The following is an 18,680-nucleotide window of genomic DNA, read 5'->3' as shown; positions in this document are numbered from 1 at the left end:
CTTGGCTGAATATCTTCATACGCGAATCTTTGAAATCTTGCATTATTTTCGTACAGTTGATTGGTGGAAGTGTAATTATTGAACGCTTCCATTAATTTGCTCTCTCTACCAAGCCTCTCTGGAAGAGTACCCTTCTCTTGTTACCCTCAGCAGTGCTACTGGACTTTTAAACCTCTTTGCTTATATAGGCAAAAATGGCATTTCTTTGTTTGGCACTTGACAATAACTGAAATTACACACTTTTCATGTGTTTATTGGCCAATTGTAACTTGTGTGAACTCTGTCCTTTGCCTAAAGGTAAAGGCTTCTGTTTCACCTTCAGAACCATGTTTTTATTACATTTCCTTGATGCTTTCAGTGTCCTTTAACTTAGCAGCATGCCAAACATTCACAACACCCAGATGGGACCACAGAGACCCCTTTTTAAATCTATTTGCACCCTGTGTAGATTAACATTCACACCACTTTTAGAGTGTACTATAGCAGTACTTTTTAAATTTACCTGCACTCTTTAATTAACTTGACAGGAGAGTTTTTAAGGAAGCTTCAAAAATGTGTTATCTTCAGATGTGTTCTCAGGACCAGCATTAAGTATTCAGAGATAAGGTAATTTTGTTCTCAATCTTTTACACTATTTCTTTGTGGATGACAACAAAGGACACAGAGGAGATGTTAAATGGGGTGGACAGTGAGGAGTAATCAAAGGAGACAGAAGAGGCTCAGCACCTGTAGCTCAGCGGCTAGGGCACCAGCCACATACACTGGAGCTGGCGGGTTTAAATCCAGCCCAGGCCTGCCAAACAACGACAACTACAACCAAAAAATAGCCTGGTGTTGTGACACCTGTAATCCCAGCTATTTAAGATTCTGAGGCAAGAGAATTGCTTAAGCACAAGAGTTTGAGGTTGCTGTGAGCTGTGACCATGGCATTCTACCCAGGGTGACATAGTGAGACTCTGTCTCAAAAAAAATTAAAAAAGAGACAGAAGAACCACCTAAGAGATTGCAGGAGAGCCCTCTCTGCCTTTGCTGCATGTGGGCTGTACAGTAGTTCACAAAGACAGAGCTGGCAACCTAAGGGAGAGGTGGACACCAGGCTCTGTGACAGGGGAGAGTGACTCACTGCCCTTCATCGTCAGCCAGGGACAAGGACACAGCCACACTCCCACCTGGCTGCCCATGATCACTCAGTGGTAGAGATGTCTGCTGCCAGTGCCTGAGGCCACCTCCTATGGGCTTCTCGTACAAAGTGGAGCTGATGGAAAACAAAGTGGAGCTGATGCTGCCTGAGAAATTGAGGCCATTGTACAACCCCCCAGAATCCTCCCCAAAACATATTTTTCTGGGCTTTAGTTAGGAAATGGGGGTTGGTATGTGCTGGACTGGCTGACATGGCCAGACATGCAGAAAAACTCGGCACAGCTCAGTCTACTATTTTGATGGCTATAGGGTTTATTTAGTCAAGATACTTACAATTTCAAAAAAGGGGAATCTATCTGCTGCTAATTTATTCATGACAGTGAAAGAGCCTCTCAGTTTCTACAAATTTGAAGAATAACCAAGAACTAATACCACAAACAAGTAAAAAGAGTTCCTGATGACCTGAACACTCTAGATGTGAACATAACCACTAGGACCTAGTTTATTGTTTTTTGGGTTTTTTTTTTTTGGGGGGGGGTGTTCTTGAGACAGAGTCCCCAGTAGAGTACTGTAAGGTCACAGCTCACAGCAACCTCCAACTCTTAGACTTAAGTGATTCTCTTGCCTCAGCCTTCCAACTAGCTGGGACAACAGGCACCTGCCACAACGCCTAGCTATTTTTTCGTTGTAATTGTCATTGTTTAGCTCACCCAGGCTGGGTTCAAACCTGCAACGGGCACTCAGCCTGACCTAGTTTACTGTTGATGACAAGGCAATGCTAAGTGTGCTAACATGTGGAAGGCACAAAAAAAAAACCTAACTGTAACTGGTAGCTAGTGCTTGATTCAACAGAAAAATAAAGCAAACTTTTAATCAACATTCTCTCTTGGCTGGGCATAGTGACTCACACCTGTAGTCCCAGCACTCTGGGAAGTTGAGGAGGGAAGACCCCTTGAGCTTAGGAGTTAGAGACCAGCCTGAGTAAACCTAAGACCCCCATCTCTAAAAATTAAATTTTTTTTTTTTTATTGATATTTTCTCAGAGTTTAATGTCCATTCTTTATTTATTTATTTATTTTTTGTTTTTTGGCCAGGGCTGGGTTTGAACCCACCACCTCCGGCATATGGGACCAGCGCCCTACCCCTTGAGCCACAGGCGCCGCCCAAAATTAAATTTTTTTTAAGTCTTCCTTTATGGCTCAGTACCTGTAGCTCAGCCGCTAGGACAACAGCCACATACACCAGAGCTGGCGGGTTCAAATCCAACCCGGGCCTACCAAACGATGACAACTTCAACCAAAAACTAGCTGGGCGTTGTGGTGGGCGCCTATAGTCCCAGCTACTTGGGAGGCTGAGGCAAGAGAATAGCTTAGGACCAAGAGTTTGATATTGCTGTGAGCTGTGATGCCACAGCACTCTATTGAGGGCGACAAAGTGAGACTCTGTCTCCAAAAAAAAGGATATCGTAGAAGGCCATAGAGAACGTTAGGGAAGCTGAGTAAGAGAATTCAAGGAAAGGTGGTTATCAGTGAGATCAAGTTAGAAGAGGCCTAAAAGGAAAACATATATATGTGTGTTTATATTTCATAATTCTTTCTTTTTCTTAAGGTAGAGTTTCACACTATTGCCCAGGCTAAAGTACTAAAGTGGTATCATGATAGCTCAACAGCAACCTCAAACTCCTGGGCTCAGGCAATTCTCTTGCCTCAGCCTCCCAAGTAGCTGGGACTAGAGGGACCTGCCACACCACCCAGCTAGTTTTTCTTTTTCTTTTTTTTTTTGAAACAGAGTCTTACTTTGCCAGCCTCAGTAGAGTGCTATGGCATCATAGCTCACACCAACCTCAAACTCTTGGGCTCAAGTGATTCTCCTGCCTCAGCCTCCCAAGTAGGTAGGCCTATAGGCACCTGCCACATTACCCAGCTAATTTTTACTGTTTCTTTTTTTTTTTTCGAGACAGAGTCTTACTTTGCCACCCTCGGTAGAGTGCGATGGCATCATAGCTCACATCAACCTCAAACTCAGCCTCCCAAGTAGCTGGGACTACAGGTGCCCACCACAATGCCTGGCTATTTTTAGAGATGAGGTCTCGCTCTGGCTAAGGCTGGTCTCGAACCTGTGAGCTCAGGCAATCCACCATCCTTGGCCTCCCAGAGTGCTAGGATTACAGGCATGAGCCACCTCACCCTGCCTGAATTTTTCTATCTTTAGTAGACACAGATCTCGTTCTTGCTCAGGCAGATCTTGAACTCCTGAGCTCAAATAATATTCCTACCTCAGCCTCCCAGAGTGCTGGGATTATAGGTATAAGCCACTGTGCCTGGCCTGTTTCATAATTTTTACACTGGCATCAGCAATGAGGGGGCCACTGGTGACCTCTACAGGAGCACTGTTTGCTAATGCCAGAAATGGCTCTACCAAGGAACACAGTCTTTCTGCAATAAGAAAAAGCTTAAAATTAAAGTGCCTCTTGAGGCTAGGTGCTTGTAGTTCAGTGGCTAGGGTGCTAGCCACATACAACAGAGCTGGTGGGTTAGAAACCAGCCTGGGCCTGCCAAACAATAATGACAACTACAAAAAAATAAAAATAGCTGGGCATTATGGCAGTGCCTATTATCCCAGCTACTTGGGAGGCTGAGGCAAGAGAATCACTTATACCCAAGAGTTTGAGGTTGCTGTGAGCTATGATGTCACAGCACTCTACCGAGGGTGACAAAAAAAAAAATAAAGTGCCTCTTGAAGTTAAAAAAACAAACTCATGGGCAGCACCTGTGGCTCAGTGAGCAGGGCGCCGGCCCCATATGCCGAGGGTGGCGGGTTCAAACCCGGCCCCGGCCAAACTGCAACCAAAAAATAGCCGGGCGTTGTGGTGGGCGCCTGTAGTCCCAGCTACTTGGGAGGCTGAGGCAAGAGAATCGCTTAAGCCCAGGAGCTGGAGGTTGCTGTGAGTGTGTGAGGCCACAGCACTCTACCAAGGGCCATAAAGTGAGACTCTGTCTCCACAAAAAAAAAAAAAAAAATTAAAAAAAAAAAAAAAAAAACTCATTTAAAACAAACTCAATTTTCTCAAAAACATAATGAACCACAAAATTTTGCAATTAGAAAGGTGCTTGTTCATCCAATCATCTCCCTCATTTCCCTCTTCCCCCTCATATCTTAGAACCATAGCTGTACTTTATAAACACAAAAAGAGAAATATCCTGGGGGCAGGAAGTGAACGCTCTCATCAGATATGTTCTCTAAATCCCCAGTGAGTTCTGTGGTCCCAGCTCTCAGTAGGCTGCCAGTTGGTGGACACTGTGGTAGCAGCTGGGCGCCAGACTCCTGCCTCCAACTGAGGAGCGTGTCCAGAGAAGACTTCAACACTGGCAGGGAAACTTCAGGCTTTCAGTTCACTCATGGCCTCCATGAGGCGAGCACTGTTTGTGAGTGCTGTCGTCAGAAAAATGAACCTGTACCCTAAGGAGGCAAAAGTAGCAGCAAAAGTGAGAGAGCAGATCCCAGGCCCCCACAGTAACCATATCAAGCACTTCCATTTCCATAGTCCCCTGTGGAGGATAGCTCATTTACAGACACAGAGACAGAGTACCATGCTCCCAGGAACCACAGCTTTCCAAGCCTGTCAGCCCACAACAGGGCAATGACATGTGGTACCCACAGGCCAGGAGGAAAGCCTTCCTGTGCAAGGTGCTTTATTCTTTGTTCCCCAGATCCTAAGTGGTTTCCACTTTCTGTTCTCCTTTACCTTTCTCTCTGCCGAGGAACCGGAGGGCTGAGATCTCAGAGAATGTGCAACCACCCAGGAATACCACCAAGATGAGGCGCAGGGACTCACTGGAAGCCTTGTCTTCCTTGGTCATGTCTGTAAGGACCAAACCAGACTCAACTCTTTCCTGACACACTGGTCCTGGGTAATGTATCCAGCCCACCTCTCGATGTCCACCCTGCCCTACTGTCATGCTACATACCTGTGAATGCAAAGTCACTGCAGTTGAGCAGCCGGACCACCTCATCAAGGCCTTGCCAGCTTCGTCGCTCCAGCACCTATGAAGGCATAAGCACAGGTTTAAAGTGAGCAGATGGTATTAGGTTTAAGAAAGGAAGGGCACAGCCTCCAGACTCACATTTCTTGTTAGTTACTCGAATAATATAAAGTTGGGATAAGCCAGGGACCAGGAAAAAGCAGAGAGAGTAAAATACAAATGGGGGCAGGAGTGACTCATTCTCACCTGCTCTATGATCCGGCAACTCAGAGGCACATAAGCACCACTGAAAACATAAGCCATGTCTCGGGGCACTTTCAGATCATACTCCCCATCCACACGTGGGATCTGGAGGGCAAAGGATCTACATTAGGCAAGTAACAGCTCTCTAATCCAAAGTCAGACGAAGTGGCATATCCCAGAGAATAGTTCTTATTTCAACTAAAGGGAGAACTAGCAATAGCCCTGAAAAAAAATTACCTAAGCACAGATGATTGTTCAGTGCCCACTAGTTCTCTGGAATACCCCTATGACGGGACTGAAGGGAAGGGCTCGCCTTCCCCAGCCCTTCAGTGACATGGGACATGTCTGGCTACCAAATAAAAGGATATTTTTACAAACAAAAAAGACAAAGTTTTTTGTTTTTTTTTTTTTTGTGGAGACAGAGTCTCTTGTCATCCTAGGTAGAGTGCTGTGGCGTCATAACTCATAGCAACCTCAAACTCCTGAGCGCAAGTGATCCTCCTGCCTCAGCCGCCTGAGTATCTGGGACAGTGCCTGGCTATTTTTTCTATTTTCAATAGAGACATGGTCTCCCTCTTGGTCAAGCGGGTCTCAAACACCTGAGTTTAGGCAATCCACCAGCTTTGGCCTCTTAAGAGTGGAGGATTACAGGAGTCAGCTACCACACCTAGCTCAATAGAAAGCTTTTGTGGATTCAAAACAGCCCACAAAGGAGTGAACCCACAATCTCCCCTACCCCACCTTGTTCCACATACCAAGTTCAGCTTTTTGCTAATGGCACGAAAGTTGCTCCTCTTGGCCAGAGAACTGAAGGCATCAGTAATCTTTCCTGGGGAAGAAATCTGTGCTGGGTTTCACCTAAAGTGTATGGATTCATGATACTGTCCCAGGTGACACCACTCAGGACATGACAAGACCAATCACATCCAAAGACACTCTGAGAGCCACCCACCTACAATTCCCTGGTACTGTTCAAGGCACTCGCCACCTATAGTACTCCCCTCCTACAGAGTACCAGCACTCTACTTAAAATGCAGTCTACATTGAATTTATTGGTTAAGTGGTTGGGCTTTGGAGTCAAACCGACCTAACTTAGTAACTTAGAAAAGCTCCCTAACATCTCTAAGCCTGTTTCCTCATCTGTGAAATGGAGATAAGAAAATTTACCTCATAGAGTCTTTGCAGGGATGAAATGAGAGCCTGTATCTAAAAGGCTCAGCACATTAGAAGTGTTCATGATATGGAAACTGCTCCGACTAGCAGAAGTAGGACTAATAATAACAATAATGGGAACCATCTTCCTTCCCCAGCTTATTCACTCTTCCTCCCTGGGGGCTCTGCCTATTGGGAAAATTGAGAACAGCTGGGGTGGGGGGATGGGGTGTCACCTGTGCTCCATGCTCACCTGCAGCCTTGTCGGTCACCAGCTTGCTCACTTTACTCTCCACCGCTGTGAGCGTGTCCCCAGGGGCCTGCTCTGTTAGGAGCCCAGCTCGCCGTAGATTGGAGAAGGTTAGCAGGTGCTCAGGGCCATAGCTCTGAAGAAAAGGGAATTCAGCTGTTTACCGAACAGCCACTAAAGCTCTAGCCAGGTGATAAGGGGGAGAGGGAGAATTATGATACAGTCTCTGCCATGAAGGAGCTCAGTTTGTTGTGTGAAAGATTTTCACATCAGAAATAACCAACCCCGAACAAAACAGAATAAAAAGCAGCATGAGATTTTTAAAGAACAGAGAAATTTATGGATATGAGGGTATGGGGAAGGCTTCCTGGGTGAAGTAAGACTTGAGAAGGACTGGGAAGGAGAGCTGAATCGATGCCTCAGAAACTACTAAAATGAAGGGGATTCCCAGGAGTAAGAGCCCAGCACTGGGTCCAACAGCTGAAATGTTTACATGTTGCACACCATGAGAGGATATGGGGTGAAACGGGGCAGGGGGCAGAATAGCATGCTGAAAGGTAACTCTCCCTAGTGGCCAGAATGGAAACAGGATGATGACTAGGACAGGAAGGGGGTCATTTCTTCTTTTGCACCTTTCAAAATACTTAACACTTGCGCTCTACTAAGTTCCCTTAAGAATACATTCTTGAGGCCAGGCTCCGTGGCTCATGCCTGTAATCCTAGCACTCTGGGAGAACAAGGGAGATGGATTGCTTGAGCTCAGAAATTCGAGACCAGCCAGAGCAGGAGTGAGACCCCATCTCTACTAAAAACAGAAAAACTAGCCAGACATGGTGATGGGCAGTAGCTTGTAGTCAACTCCAGCTACTCAGGAGGCTGAGACAAGAGGATTGCTTGAGCCCAACAGTTTGAGGTTGCTGTGAGGTATGATGCTACAGCACTCTACCCAGGGCAACTGAGACCCTATCTCAAAAAAAAAAAAAAAAAAATTCTTGGCCTTGTGCGGTGGCTCACACCTCCAATCCTAGTACTTTGGGAGGCCAAGGTAGGACGATCACATAAGGCTAGAAGTTGAAGACGAGTCTCAGTAACACAGAGGGAACCCACCTCTACAAAAATTTTAAAAATTAGCCAGGCATGGTAGCACATGCCTGTAGTCACAGCTACTTGGGAGGCTGAGACAAGAGGATAGCTGAGTGTAGGAATTTTAGCTTGGGTTGCAGTGAGCTGTGATGACACTACTATACTTAGCCCAGGTGACAAAGGGAGAATATCTCAAAAATCAGATAAAAATAAAACTTTTTTTTTTTTTTTTTTTAACTTAGGCCCTGGCAAGGCTTGAACTTGCTATGCCTGGTGTGTGGGATTAGTGTGCTAACTATGAAGCTATGGCAGCCAGCAAAAAGTAAAACTTTCTCCAGGCCTTACCTGCAGATACTGTGTTTTCAGAGACCGGTAATCCTTGGAGATCAAACCTGAGGGTGAAGAAAATAAGGTGCATGGGAAAGAGGCCAGCTGCATATCCTAATACAGACAGACCAACAAAGCAACCAACACCTTAATGAATAGGAAGGATTCAGTTAATGATGTCAACCTTGCATAGTATACAGTTGACTTTAAATTTACTCCTAGGGCTGGGCACGGTGGCTCACACCTGTAATCCTAGGCCGAGGCAGGTGGATTGCTTGAGCTCAGGAGTCTGAGACCAGCCTGAGCAAGAGGCAGGCCCCATCTCTAAAAAATACCTGGGCTGGGTCTAGTGGCAGGCGCCTATAGTCCCAGCTACTTGGGAGGCTGAGGTAGGAGGACTGCTTAAGCCCAAGAGTTTGAAGTTGCTGTGAGCTATGATGATACCACAGCACTCTACCCAGGGCAACAAAGTGAGACTCTATCTCAAAAAATAAAAAAATAAACGGACTCCTAAATTGAAGCTTGCTTATTGAAAGATAAAGCCTGGCTCTCAGAGTTCCAAGGAAGAACTCTGAACTCTAAGAGTACCAAGGAAGGGGCACTGGAAATCATAGTAGGTGGGGGGAGGACGTGGCAAAAGGGATTTCTCATCCAATTCTTTCTGGCTAAGGGGCAGTTCTACTTGGGACCACTTTATAGCTACTGAGAAAGAGGAAAAGTGTTAAAGTGAGTTCCACAAGTATGTCTTAAATGGTTTTCTCCACAGAGGTAAGACGAAATGGGCTTCCAACTATAAGAAAGGAGATTTAGAAAAAGCAAAATTGGGTGGCACCTATGGCTCAGTGGGCAGGGCACCAGCCCTATATACCAAGGGTGGCAGGTTCAAACCCAGCCCCAGCCAAATGGCAACAAAAAAATAGCCAGGTATTATGGCGGGTGCCTGTAGTTCCAGCTACTTGGGAGGCTGAGGCAAGGGAATCGCCTAAGCCCAGGAGTTGGAGGTTGCTGTGAGCTGTGTGATGCCATGGCACTCTATCATGGGCAATAAAGTGAAACTCTGTCTCTACAAAAAAAAAAAAGAAAAAGAAAAATACGGCTCCAGGTAGAAAGCAAGACTATTCACCAACTGGAAGATTTCAACAGTAAAAAGGAATTGCCATAATTTGCCATAGAATTTGGATCATGAATTAGTTGGCTATCCTTTTCTTTTGGATGAATCTTTTATTATTATTATTTTATTTATTTATTTTGAGACAGAGTCTCACTATGTCAACCTCAGTAGAGTGGTGTGGCATCACAGCTCACAGCAACCTCAAACTCTTAGGCTTAAGTGATTCTCTTGCCTCAGCCTCCCAAAGTAGCTGGGCCTACAGATGCCCACCACAACGCTGGCTATTTTCTTGTTGCAGTTGTCATTGTTTAGCAAGCCCAGGCTGGGTTCCAACCCGCCAGCCCCAGTGCATGTGGCTGGAGCCTTAAACACTATGCTATGGGCCCCGAGCCTCCCAGATGAATCTTAATCATGAAACTTGTTGAAGATAAAAGGTCAGGTGGAATGATGAAAGAGCTGTATACCTTTATGATCCTAACATATGATGGGCATTGTTTGGGGGTAGCTTGAATGTTGTCCTGCTCAGATCTAAAATAATAAATTACCCCATTACCTGGTGATGACTCACCCAAAATAAAAACTGTTTTTATTGGAAAAAGAATCTATGAAATTTTAGGGAAACATTCTGTTTGCTAAGATATTTGTCTTTGTCTTTCAAAATTATTTCTTCTATCCCTAAGGCACAGTTTCTCAATCTGGCATTCTTATTTCTGATCTTTTGGGCTTACCATTCTCAGTGATGGACAAAAGGCACATGAGGCGAAGGCTTTCTATGGGTGACACCTGCACAGGAAGAAAGAATCAGGGAGGACTGTAAGGTTCATGACATGAGTTTGTTTCTTCCTTCTGCCTGAAGCTTCCCCTACCGCTAAACAATCCTCAGCTTCCCGGTCCTGCACCTGCTCACCTGCCGGTCTATGTGCTCCTCAATGTAGCTGGTGCTCTCCCGGACGCTGAAACCCTCCAGCAGCGCTGTAAGTAATCAGAGAGCCTGTTACCGGGGATCAGCTTGGCTACTGTCATCTATGCTAACAGGCATCTACCTCCCCATCTCTTTCTCCACCCTTAGGGTGGGTTAGGGGAACCCCAGGGCTTCTTGCAGAAACCAGCATTTCATACAGCCAGTGTCATCCAGAAAGAGTCTTTTTTTTTTTTTTTCTTCAGTTTTTGACCGGGGCTGGGTTTGAACCTGCCATCTCCAACATATGGGGCCAGCGCCCTACTCCTTTGAGCCACAGGTGCCGCCCCAGAAAGTGTCTTTTAAGGGTGGATCAGGCTGGGACCAAGGAAGCAGAAGCAGGACAAGTAGCATAGCAGGGTCATTGCTGTTACCATGCTCAGTCTTGATTAGCTCCTGGAAATCCTGCTTAGTTTTCTTCTTCATGATGGATTCACAGGCCCCAATATCTGCAGAATGGACAAAAAGGGAGCTGACCTATTGCTGGTCCTAGAAGGATGTCTCCTTATTGTCCATTAGAATAAAGACCTCTTAAAGCAAAATCTTCCCACTGTAGACCAAAGAGAGCCCATTATTTGCCAGGTGAACAGAGATCTCCTGGGAGTGGGTGGTCTGCTGCACTGTGGCCCACAGGGAGACAGTCACTTCTCCTCCCACCTTTGAGGTGAAACCTACGGAGACTCAGCAGCCGGTGCTCCTGTTTTAGGCCCTTGAGCTCCTGGGACACGAAGTTCTTCATTTGCTTGATATCCATGCCTCTCCGGCGCTGCGGGTAAGTCCCCACAAGGTCAACTGCCAGACCTCAGGCATGGGAAACCATCACCCTCTCTCAGTTGCCACCCATCCATGAGAAAGGACCAGGGCACTGTCACAGTACAGATGAGGAGCCAAAGGGCAACAGCCTTGGGAAATCATACAATAGCTCACATCATACTGGGCCTGCAAGTTCCGGGCCTTCTGGCTCAAAAAGCCAAAGACATTGGAGAAGTGCTCATTACGAATCTCATTAAACACCTGTAAGGGGAACAGACATGAACAACCTGCTCAGTGTAGTGACAGCACAGGAAAAGCACCTAGGGCTGGCAGGAACATGGGGAAGGCTGGGCTGGGACCGATAATCAACACACACACAACCTCACTGTGTGCTCTGGGGGATCCTCTCTGCCAGGGACTCTGCCTCCCTCCCAGACCTAGGTCCCTGCCTGGGGTAAGCAGTGGCCTTGGTAATGCACCGCCAATGCCCATCCTCACCTTGTCCTCAGCATTGAGCAGCACCTTCAGGCTCTTGTCAGAGGATGTGACCTCTGGGCCAAAGTCGACACTGCCTTGGAGAGCACAGGGACAGGGATTAATATCTCCAAGGAGGCCTTCTCCTACCCTTCCCTGAACTGCTGGTAAAGGTTCCCAAACTATTTGGAAGCCAGCAGTTCACTCAAAGTCTGGGTCCCTCCCACAAGCCTTGTCACACTGTGAAAGGCACCAGAGGCTGATGACCATCTCTGTCTTACTAGACAGAGAAGACCATGGCACTTACCACACTTGATGCGGAAGGTGTCATCTACCAGGCCCTCGTAAACAACTTGGGAGCAAAGTGCCGTCACATAGTCCATGTCTGAAACCAAGATCCCCAACCGTGAAGGTTCTCCCTGACCCAGTCTTCTACCCAGTTTGTTCACTGACAGCCAAGTACTTTCCTCAGGGCCCAAGTTCCCATGCTCCTAATCAATGGGGGATTCACAGTCCTAATTAAAGGATCTCAGCTGTAAGACCCTAACTTTGCCACCACACTTTCCATATTCCCATGTCTGCTGGAATACAAAGATGAAAGGAGTGCGAGGCATAATTTACCTCTGTCCAAAAGAAAGATATGTCCAATTTCTGGCCTTCGACCCTTGCTTTCACCATCCTCCTCCTCTTCCAGTTTTCTCCATAATTCATATGACATCTGCCAGGGACCAAGACATCCCAGTCTATGTGTAGGCCCCTGCTATACCCCCATACCTACAGAAGCCAACCCTCCCATGTGATACTTCTCCTTGCCCCAACAAGAGAGCTAATTATTAACAATATTTTCCCCTTCTATTCCCATCTGTTCCTATCCTTCCCACCTCTCTCCACACCAATGAAGAGGGTGTTACCTTGCCCTCCAAGATAAAGAGAGTTCTAGGGAAGCTACTCTCCCTGGCTCTTGCCTCTCTGTTAGCCACACAAAGTCTTTCCAAGGAACTATTCCAGAGCAATAAAAGCAATGTAAAGAATACATATCATATCACAGATGACCTTGGAAAGTCTGGTAGTTACAGAACAGGGGAAATAGGAGTTATTAGGACAATGGGACTGCAAGCTCTCTTACCTTAGCACATCTACCAATTCCATAGCAGTTTGGAAAGTGTCCATAGAGAGTGCTAAGAAGGTGCAAGGCCTGGGCCACAGTGTTGATCCAGCGCTGATCTCCTTCCTACAGGGACCACATGGACCACAAACATATGAGTCAACCCAGCAGGCCCATCTAAAAAGTAGCTAGCCCTAGAAGTCCCAAGGTAGGATGGCAGCATCTGGGGAATACTTGAAAAAATTCATTTTGGGCCAGCCATGGTGGCTTATGCCTGTAATCCTAGCCCTCTAAGAGGCCAAGGAAGGTGGATTGCCTGAGCTCACAGGTTCAAGACCAACCTGAGCCAGAGCAAGACCTCATCTCCAAAAATAGCCAGGCATTGTGCCCAGTGCCTGCTGTCCCAGCTAGTTGGGAGGCTGAGGTAAGAGAATCACTTGAGCCCAAGAGTTTGAGGTTGCTGTGAGCTATGATGCCATACCACTCTACCTAGGGTTACAAAGTGAGACTTTGTCTCAAAGAAAAAAAAAAAAAGAAAGAGAGAAAAGAAAAAGTTCATTTTCTTTCTTTCTTTTCTTTTTTTGTTTTTGAGACAGAATCTCACTCTCTTGCCCCAGGGCTTCCACCTAGCTCAGAAGAACCTCAAACTCCTAGGCTCAAGTGATCCTCCTGCCTCCTAGCTTTGACTACAGGTGCCCGCCATAATGCCCAGCTAATTTTTCTATTTCTAGTATGCATGGGGTCTCACTTTTTCTTAGGCTGGTCTCCAACTTCTGAGCTCAAGCAATCTTTCCACCTAAGCCTCCCAGAGTGCTAGGATTACAGGTGTGAGCCACACACCTGGCCAAAAAATTTCATTTTCATTGGCCCCAAAGGAAGTCCCATGAAGATAAAGCTGTAGTGCTCATGATAAAGTATTTGGGCTGGACAAAGGTTAAATCATTATTTCTAGCCTACTGGACCCCACACTTCATGTTCGTCTCCATCCCTTGATGCCAAGACCTATAGGCCCTGCATTTACCAGAAAGTAGTCCCTGAAAAATTCTGGTAGCTCCATGCTCAGCAGATCCACATCAAGAGGCAGCAAAGAGAAGGCCCATTCATCACAGCTCACATCTGTGGGAACAGAGTATCAGCTTCTCTGCAGAATGCACTCAGCTGCACAGTAAGAGGAAAGGTCTACCATAGACATGCCATAAATCCAGGGTAGACATAAAGTTCATGTAAAATTTACTATGTTAAACTATTTGAAATTGCACATGAACTTTATTTTCACCCTGTACTTAAGTGCCATACACCAGGTACTGCATGGAGACTCAAAACAAAAAAGATATAGACCCTTCCCTTAAGGAGCTCAGAGTCTGATAATGAATGGAGACATGGGCAGCACCTGTAGCTCAGCTCTCCTCCACATACACCGAGGCTGGCAGGTGCAAAACCAGCCCGGGCCAGCTAAAACAACAATGACAACTGTAACAACAACAACAAAAAAAAACAGCTGGGCACTGTAGCGGGTTCCTATAGTCCCAGCTACTTGGCAAGAGAATCACTTAAACCCAAGAGTTTGAGGTTGCTATGGGCTGTGATGCCAGGGCAACAGCTTGAGACTCTGTCTCAAAAAAAAAAAAAAAGAATGGAGACATGTCTGTAGCAGCCTATAACAGAATGTGATAAGTAGTGGGTTTTTATTAAAAAGTGCTAATAAAACATTCATTACTCATTCATTGTTCAGAAAATATTTACTTAAATCCTCCTACAAGTAGAAGTATGTTAAGCAGCAGGGATACGGCAGGGAGCAAAATGGACGTGCTCCAATGTTCTGGAGCTTACATCTAGTAAGGGAGAGAAACACCAGACAAGTTATGATACAAGTTAATTATAGCTGTGCTCCCCAAAGTAAAGCAGCAAGCCGTGAACACAAGTATTACATGTGGGGGTACAAAAAAATCTTCCCTCAAGAAATGACAATGAAGCTTATATTTGGGTAAGGTTTGGGCAGGCAAAAAGCTATAGGGGGTAGAACATTCTAGGCGGAAGGAAAAGTACGTGCAAAGTCCCTACGGCTATCAGATAGTGAGTCAAGAGAAGGGGCAGCACACAGGAGGCAAAAGGGACAGAAAGAACCAGCTGCACAAGGCTCAGAAGGCTATGGTGAGGAGTCCAGGATTCCTGTTTAGCTGCTGTAGGACTTTCAGCATGGAGAAAGGAGTGAGGAGTATACAGAGATGGGGAGGCCCAAAGGTTCCTGTGGGGGTCTTAAAAGGTGAGGAGAGTGCTTGTTCATTCCAACTCTAAGCTCTGGCATCCCTTTCATACTACCCCACTGGTTCTAATTTGGGGTCCTGCTCCCATTCCTAGTCTCAGGCTCTCCTTGTCAGACTGGCTGGAATAAGACCAGGAGAAGGAGGAGGTGGGGGTGGAGAACAACAATTATTTCTCTCCTCCATACGTTTTCTCCCCCTTTCCACTCACATTCATCTCTTCTCACCTCCATAGATTCCTTCTTCCTCAAGCACCATCTCACATGCATAAAACTGAAAGAGAAAAGGAAGTTGATTAGCAACCATCACCTCTGTTCTTTCTATTTCTCTGGAGTTCCTCTATGATCACTAATGAGGACAATAATTACTGAACCCAGTGAAAAAAGACAAGAGAACTCAGACTCTTAAATTTAGAAAGCACTGTTGGAATCATCTACCCCATTTCTTTTCATTCAATTTGTTTATGTATCAAGTAAAATGCTTTTTTATCTCCCTGAGAGACGGGAAAAGCTTTTTACAAAGAAGGCTGTCTTTGAAGGGTGAGTCATGCAAACAGAGATGGGAGGAATGTGTTCTAGAAATCGTGGAAGAGCAAGTAGGCAAAAGAAAACAGTGCGCTCTGTTTAGGAACCTGGAACCTGGGGAGACACTGACATGGCCTTAGGAGTCAATAGCAGATAAGTTGTATCTAAGGGGTTAGTTTGTCCCAGCCAAAAGAATAAAGAGTAGAGCGATAAGGACTCCAGGGAACACCAAAACAAAAGGGGCAGAGTGCAGGGCCAAGTAGAGAAGGTTGAAGAATACTTGGGCAGGAGCAGAACATAGGCCCCTGAAGGCAGGGAAGGTTTTTTTTTTTTTTTGACACAGTCTTACTGTGTTGCCCTTGGTAGAGTGCCGTGACATCATAGCTCACAGCAACCTCAAACTCTTGGGCTTAAGCGATTCTCTTGCCTCAGCCTCCCAAGTAGCTGGGACTACAGGTACCTGCCACCACGCCTGGCTATTTTTTTTGTAGTTGCAGTTGCCATTGCTGTTTGGCAGGCCCGCCTGGTTCAAACCTGCCAGCCCCAGTGTATGTGGCTGGCACCCTAGTCACTGAGCTATAGGAGCTGAGCCAAGGGAAGATTTTAAGAATGGGCAATACAGGTAGCGCTCATAGCTCAATAAGTAGGGCGTCGGCCACATACACAGAGGCTGGTGGGTTTGAGCCCAGCCTAGGTCTGCTAAACAACTATGACAACTGCAACCAAAATAGCTGGGCGTTGTGGTGGGCACCTGTAGTCCCAGCTACCTGGGAGGCTGAGGCAAGAGAATCATTTAAGCCTAAGAGTTTAAGGTTGCTGTGAGCTGTGACACCATGGCACTCTACTGAGGGTGACATAGTTAGACTCTGTCTCCAAAAAAAAAGGGGGGCAGCAGCAATACAGTAAAAATGCCAAATGCCAGAGAAGTTAAGTAGGATGAGCATTAAACAGACACCACTAGGGGCGGCCTAGCCACGGTGCAGTGGGCACTCTGCATGCTAAGCAATACCACAGCCATCATAGATGCCTAGGCCCATCTGATATTCGACCCGATTGTATGCCAGTGGGCATTTGTGCACTGATAGGTGGGCAAGGGCATGGAAGAAGGGGAGTTCTCTGAGGTTGAGAGTACCTGGCCACCATGGAGAAGGATTATGAAGAAGTAGGCACAGAGTCTGCAGACGGCGAGGACAAGAACAAGGGCTCCTAGCACCTGCAACACCTGGTCTCTGGCTCCCAGTTTTGTATCTCTCATTCCACTCTTTCCCCAATGCTTATAAATACAGTTGATATTTCAAGTGAAAAAAAAAGAAAAAGCAAAAAAAAACAGACACCACTGGATTTGACAACAGAGATCTTCAGGTGACCAGACGCAAGGACAAAGGTGAAAAAGCAGGAGCAGTGACAGCAGATCATTCTTCACAGAAGAATGGCCATCAAAAAGGAGGATGCCCAGATAGGTAGAAGAGACGAAGTGGGGGAATCTGTCTAGAAGGGACAGACATGGGTGAAAACAGAAGAAAACATCCATCTGGTAAAGCTGGATAGTGGAGAAGGCAGGGATGGGGCCTCTGCCAGGGCTGGGATGGCTGATCTTAGAAGGGAAAAGGCCTTCTTTGAGACAAATGGGGAAAGGATGAAATACTTGGAGGTAATAATGAAGAATGTTGAGGGCAATCACATCTAATAATGGTGATGACACTAATGACAGCTAAAGCATATTAAGCACTTCACACAGAGGAGGAATTGTTCTAGTGTCTTACAAGGATGTCTTTTTTTTTTTTTTTTTTTTGCTATTTTGGCCAGGGCTGGGTTTGAACCTGCCACCTCTGGCATATGGGGCCGGTGCCCTACTCGTTTGAGCCACAGGCGCCGCCTACAAGGATGTCTTCATCCTTGTCCTAACTCTGAGGTATAGGAGGTTAGTGGTATGTGCTCCCTATTCTGCTGTTGCAGGGAGCAATCTGGCTCAGTTCTCATTTGTGTCTGCCTTAACCCAGAATCTGCAGGCTGTCTTTTTTTATTTTTTATTAAATTATAGCCGTGTACATTAATGCAATCATGGGGTACAATGTCCTGGTTTTATATATAATTTGAAATATTTTCATCAAACTGGTTAGCATAGCCTTCATGGCATTTTCTTAGTGTGTTAAGACATTTATATTCTACACCAGTAAATTTCACATGTACCCTCATAAGATGCACGGTAGGTGTGGTCCCACCATCCTCCCCCCCAGCAGGCCTGTCTTTAATGTGTCATGCTAACTGATGAAATTCTAGAGCACAGTATGACAACTTCCAGTCTCCATAATAAAGGGACTATCAGGAAGGGCTAGAGATGTTTCCTCTTCCCCATAGCTACTAAGGAAAGATCTTGCTGTAATATAAAATTAAGTCAAAGAATTTGATTACATAGGATGTAAAATGCAGAATACTAATAAAAATATGAGTTTTGTTTTTCTGTGTAATACGGAGCTTGTAGAATTATTTTAAACTGTTGTCTACTTGCTCTATTCCCTATTAATGCAAATTTGTCCTTGGAAGTAAATTTGAAAAAGGGGTTTTGAAGGCCAGGCATGGTGGCTCACATCTGTAATCCTAGCACTCTGGGAGGCTGAGGTGGCTGGATTGCCCTGAGCTCACAGGTTTGAGACAGCCTGAGCAAGTGTGAGACCCTGTCTCTAAAAAATAGCCAGGCATTGTGGTGGATGCCTATAGTCCCAGCTACTTGGGAGGCTAAGGCAAGAGAATCACTTAAGCCCAAGAGTATGAGGTTGCTGTGAGCTCTGATGCTACGGGACTCTACTGAAGGTAAAAAAGTGAGACTCTGTCCCCCCAAAAAAGGGGAGGGAGGAGTTTGAAAGAGTCCAAAACCTAGAAATTACTGCCATGGCTCCTTGAATAACATTCAAAAGCAACCTACAGGCTCGGTGCCTGTGGCTCAAGCAGCTAAGGCGCCAGCCACACACACCTGAGCTGGCGTGTTCGAATCCAGCCTGGGCCCGCAAAACAACAATGATGACTGCAACCAAAAAATAGCCGGTCATTGTGGTGGGCGCCTGTAGTTCTAGCTACCTGGGAGGTGGAGGCTGGAGAATCGCTTGAGCCCAGGAGTTGGAGGTTGAGGTGAGCTGTGATGCCACGGCTCTCTACCCAGGGCAACAGCTTAAGGCTCTGTCTCAAAAAAAAGAAAAAAGGCAACCTACAGTTCTGATTGGTTATCTTAATAATTTCATGCCCTTTTAATAATACTTAACATATTTGTATTCCTAAACAAGATAAATATTTGTAAGATTGAGATGCTAGCCTTCAAAGG

General features: G+C 46.0%; 1 protein-coding gene across 3 annotated transcripts in view; it reads right to left on the bottom strand.

The window, feature by feature from the left end:
- Nucleotides 1-4,176: 4,176 nt before the first annotated feature.
- VPS33B (VPS33B late endosome and lysosome associated) overlaps nucleotides 4,177-18,680 on the bottom strand; it is a 29,730-nt gene continuing 15,226 nt past the window's right edge. For 2 of the 3 annotated variants that reach the window (XM_053581896.1, XM_053581898.1), the window contains 18 exons: nucleotides 15,068-15,113; nucleotides 13,601-13,695; nucleotides 12,601-12,705; nucleotides 12,096-12,192; nucleotides 11,782-11,859; nucleotides 11,499-11,572; nucleotides 11,175-11,261; nucleotides 10,923-11,013; nucleotides 10,622-10,696; nucleotides 10,197-10,261; nucleotides 10,018-10,072; nucleotides 8,197-8,243; nucleotides 6,772-6,904; nucleotides 6,122-6,195; nucleotides 5,370-5,471; nucleotides 5,110-5,184; nucleotides 4,886-5,012; nucleotides 4,177-4,599 (listed from right to left, as the gene is read on the bottom strand). In XM_053581896.1, the coding sequence (XP_053437871.1) occupies nucleotides 4,520-4,599; nucleotides 4,886-5,012; nucleotides 5,110-5,184; nucleotides 5,370-5,471; nucleotides 6,122-6,195; nucleotides 6,772-6,904; nucleotides 8,197-8,243; nucleotides 10,018-10,072; nucleotides 10,197-10,261; nucleotides 10,622-10,696; nucleotides 10,923-11,013; nucleotides 11,175-11,261; nucleotides 11,499-11,572; nucleotides 11,782-11,859; nucleotides 12,096-12,192; nucleotides 12,601-12,705; nucleotides 13,601-13,695; nucleotides 15,068-15,113 (1,506 nt within the window). In that variant the 3' untranslated portion in view covers nucleotides 4,177-4,519. Of the gene's footprint in view, nucleotides 4,600-4,885; nucleotides 5,013-5,108; nucleotides 5,185-5,369; nucleotides 5,472-6,121; nucleotides 6,196-6,771; nucleotides 6,905-8,196; nucleotides 8,244-10,017; nucleotides 10,073-10,196; nucleotides 10,262-10,621; nucleotides 10,697-10,922; nucleotides 11,014-11,174; nucleotides 11,262-11,498; nucleotides 11,573-11,781; nucleotides 11,860-12,095; nucleotides 12,193-12,600; nucleotides 12,706-13,600; nucleotides 13,696-15,067; nucleotides 15,114-18,680 lie in introns of all 3 variants that reach the window. The other variant, XM_053581897.1, reaches the window with a different exon arrangement.

The sequence above is a fragment of the Nycticebus coucang genome, chromosome 2 (genome assembly GCF_027406575.1).
Source record: "Nycticebus coucang isolate mNycCou1 chromosome 2, mNycCou1.pri, whole genome shotgun sequence".
Lineage (NCBI taxonomy): Eukaryota > Metazoa > Chordata > Mammalia > Primates > Lorisidae > Nycticebus > Nycticebus coucang.
This window is presented reverse-complemented; position numbering and strand designations above follow the sequence as displayed.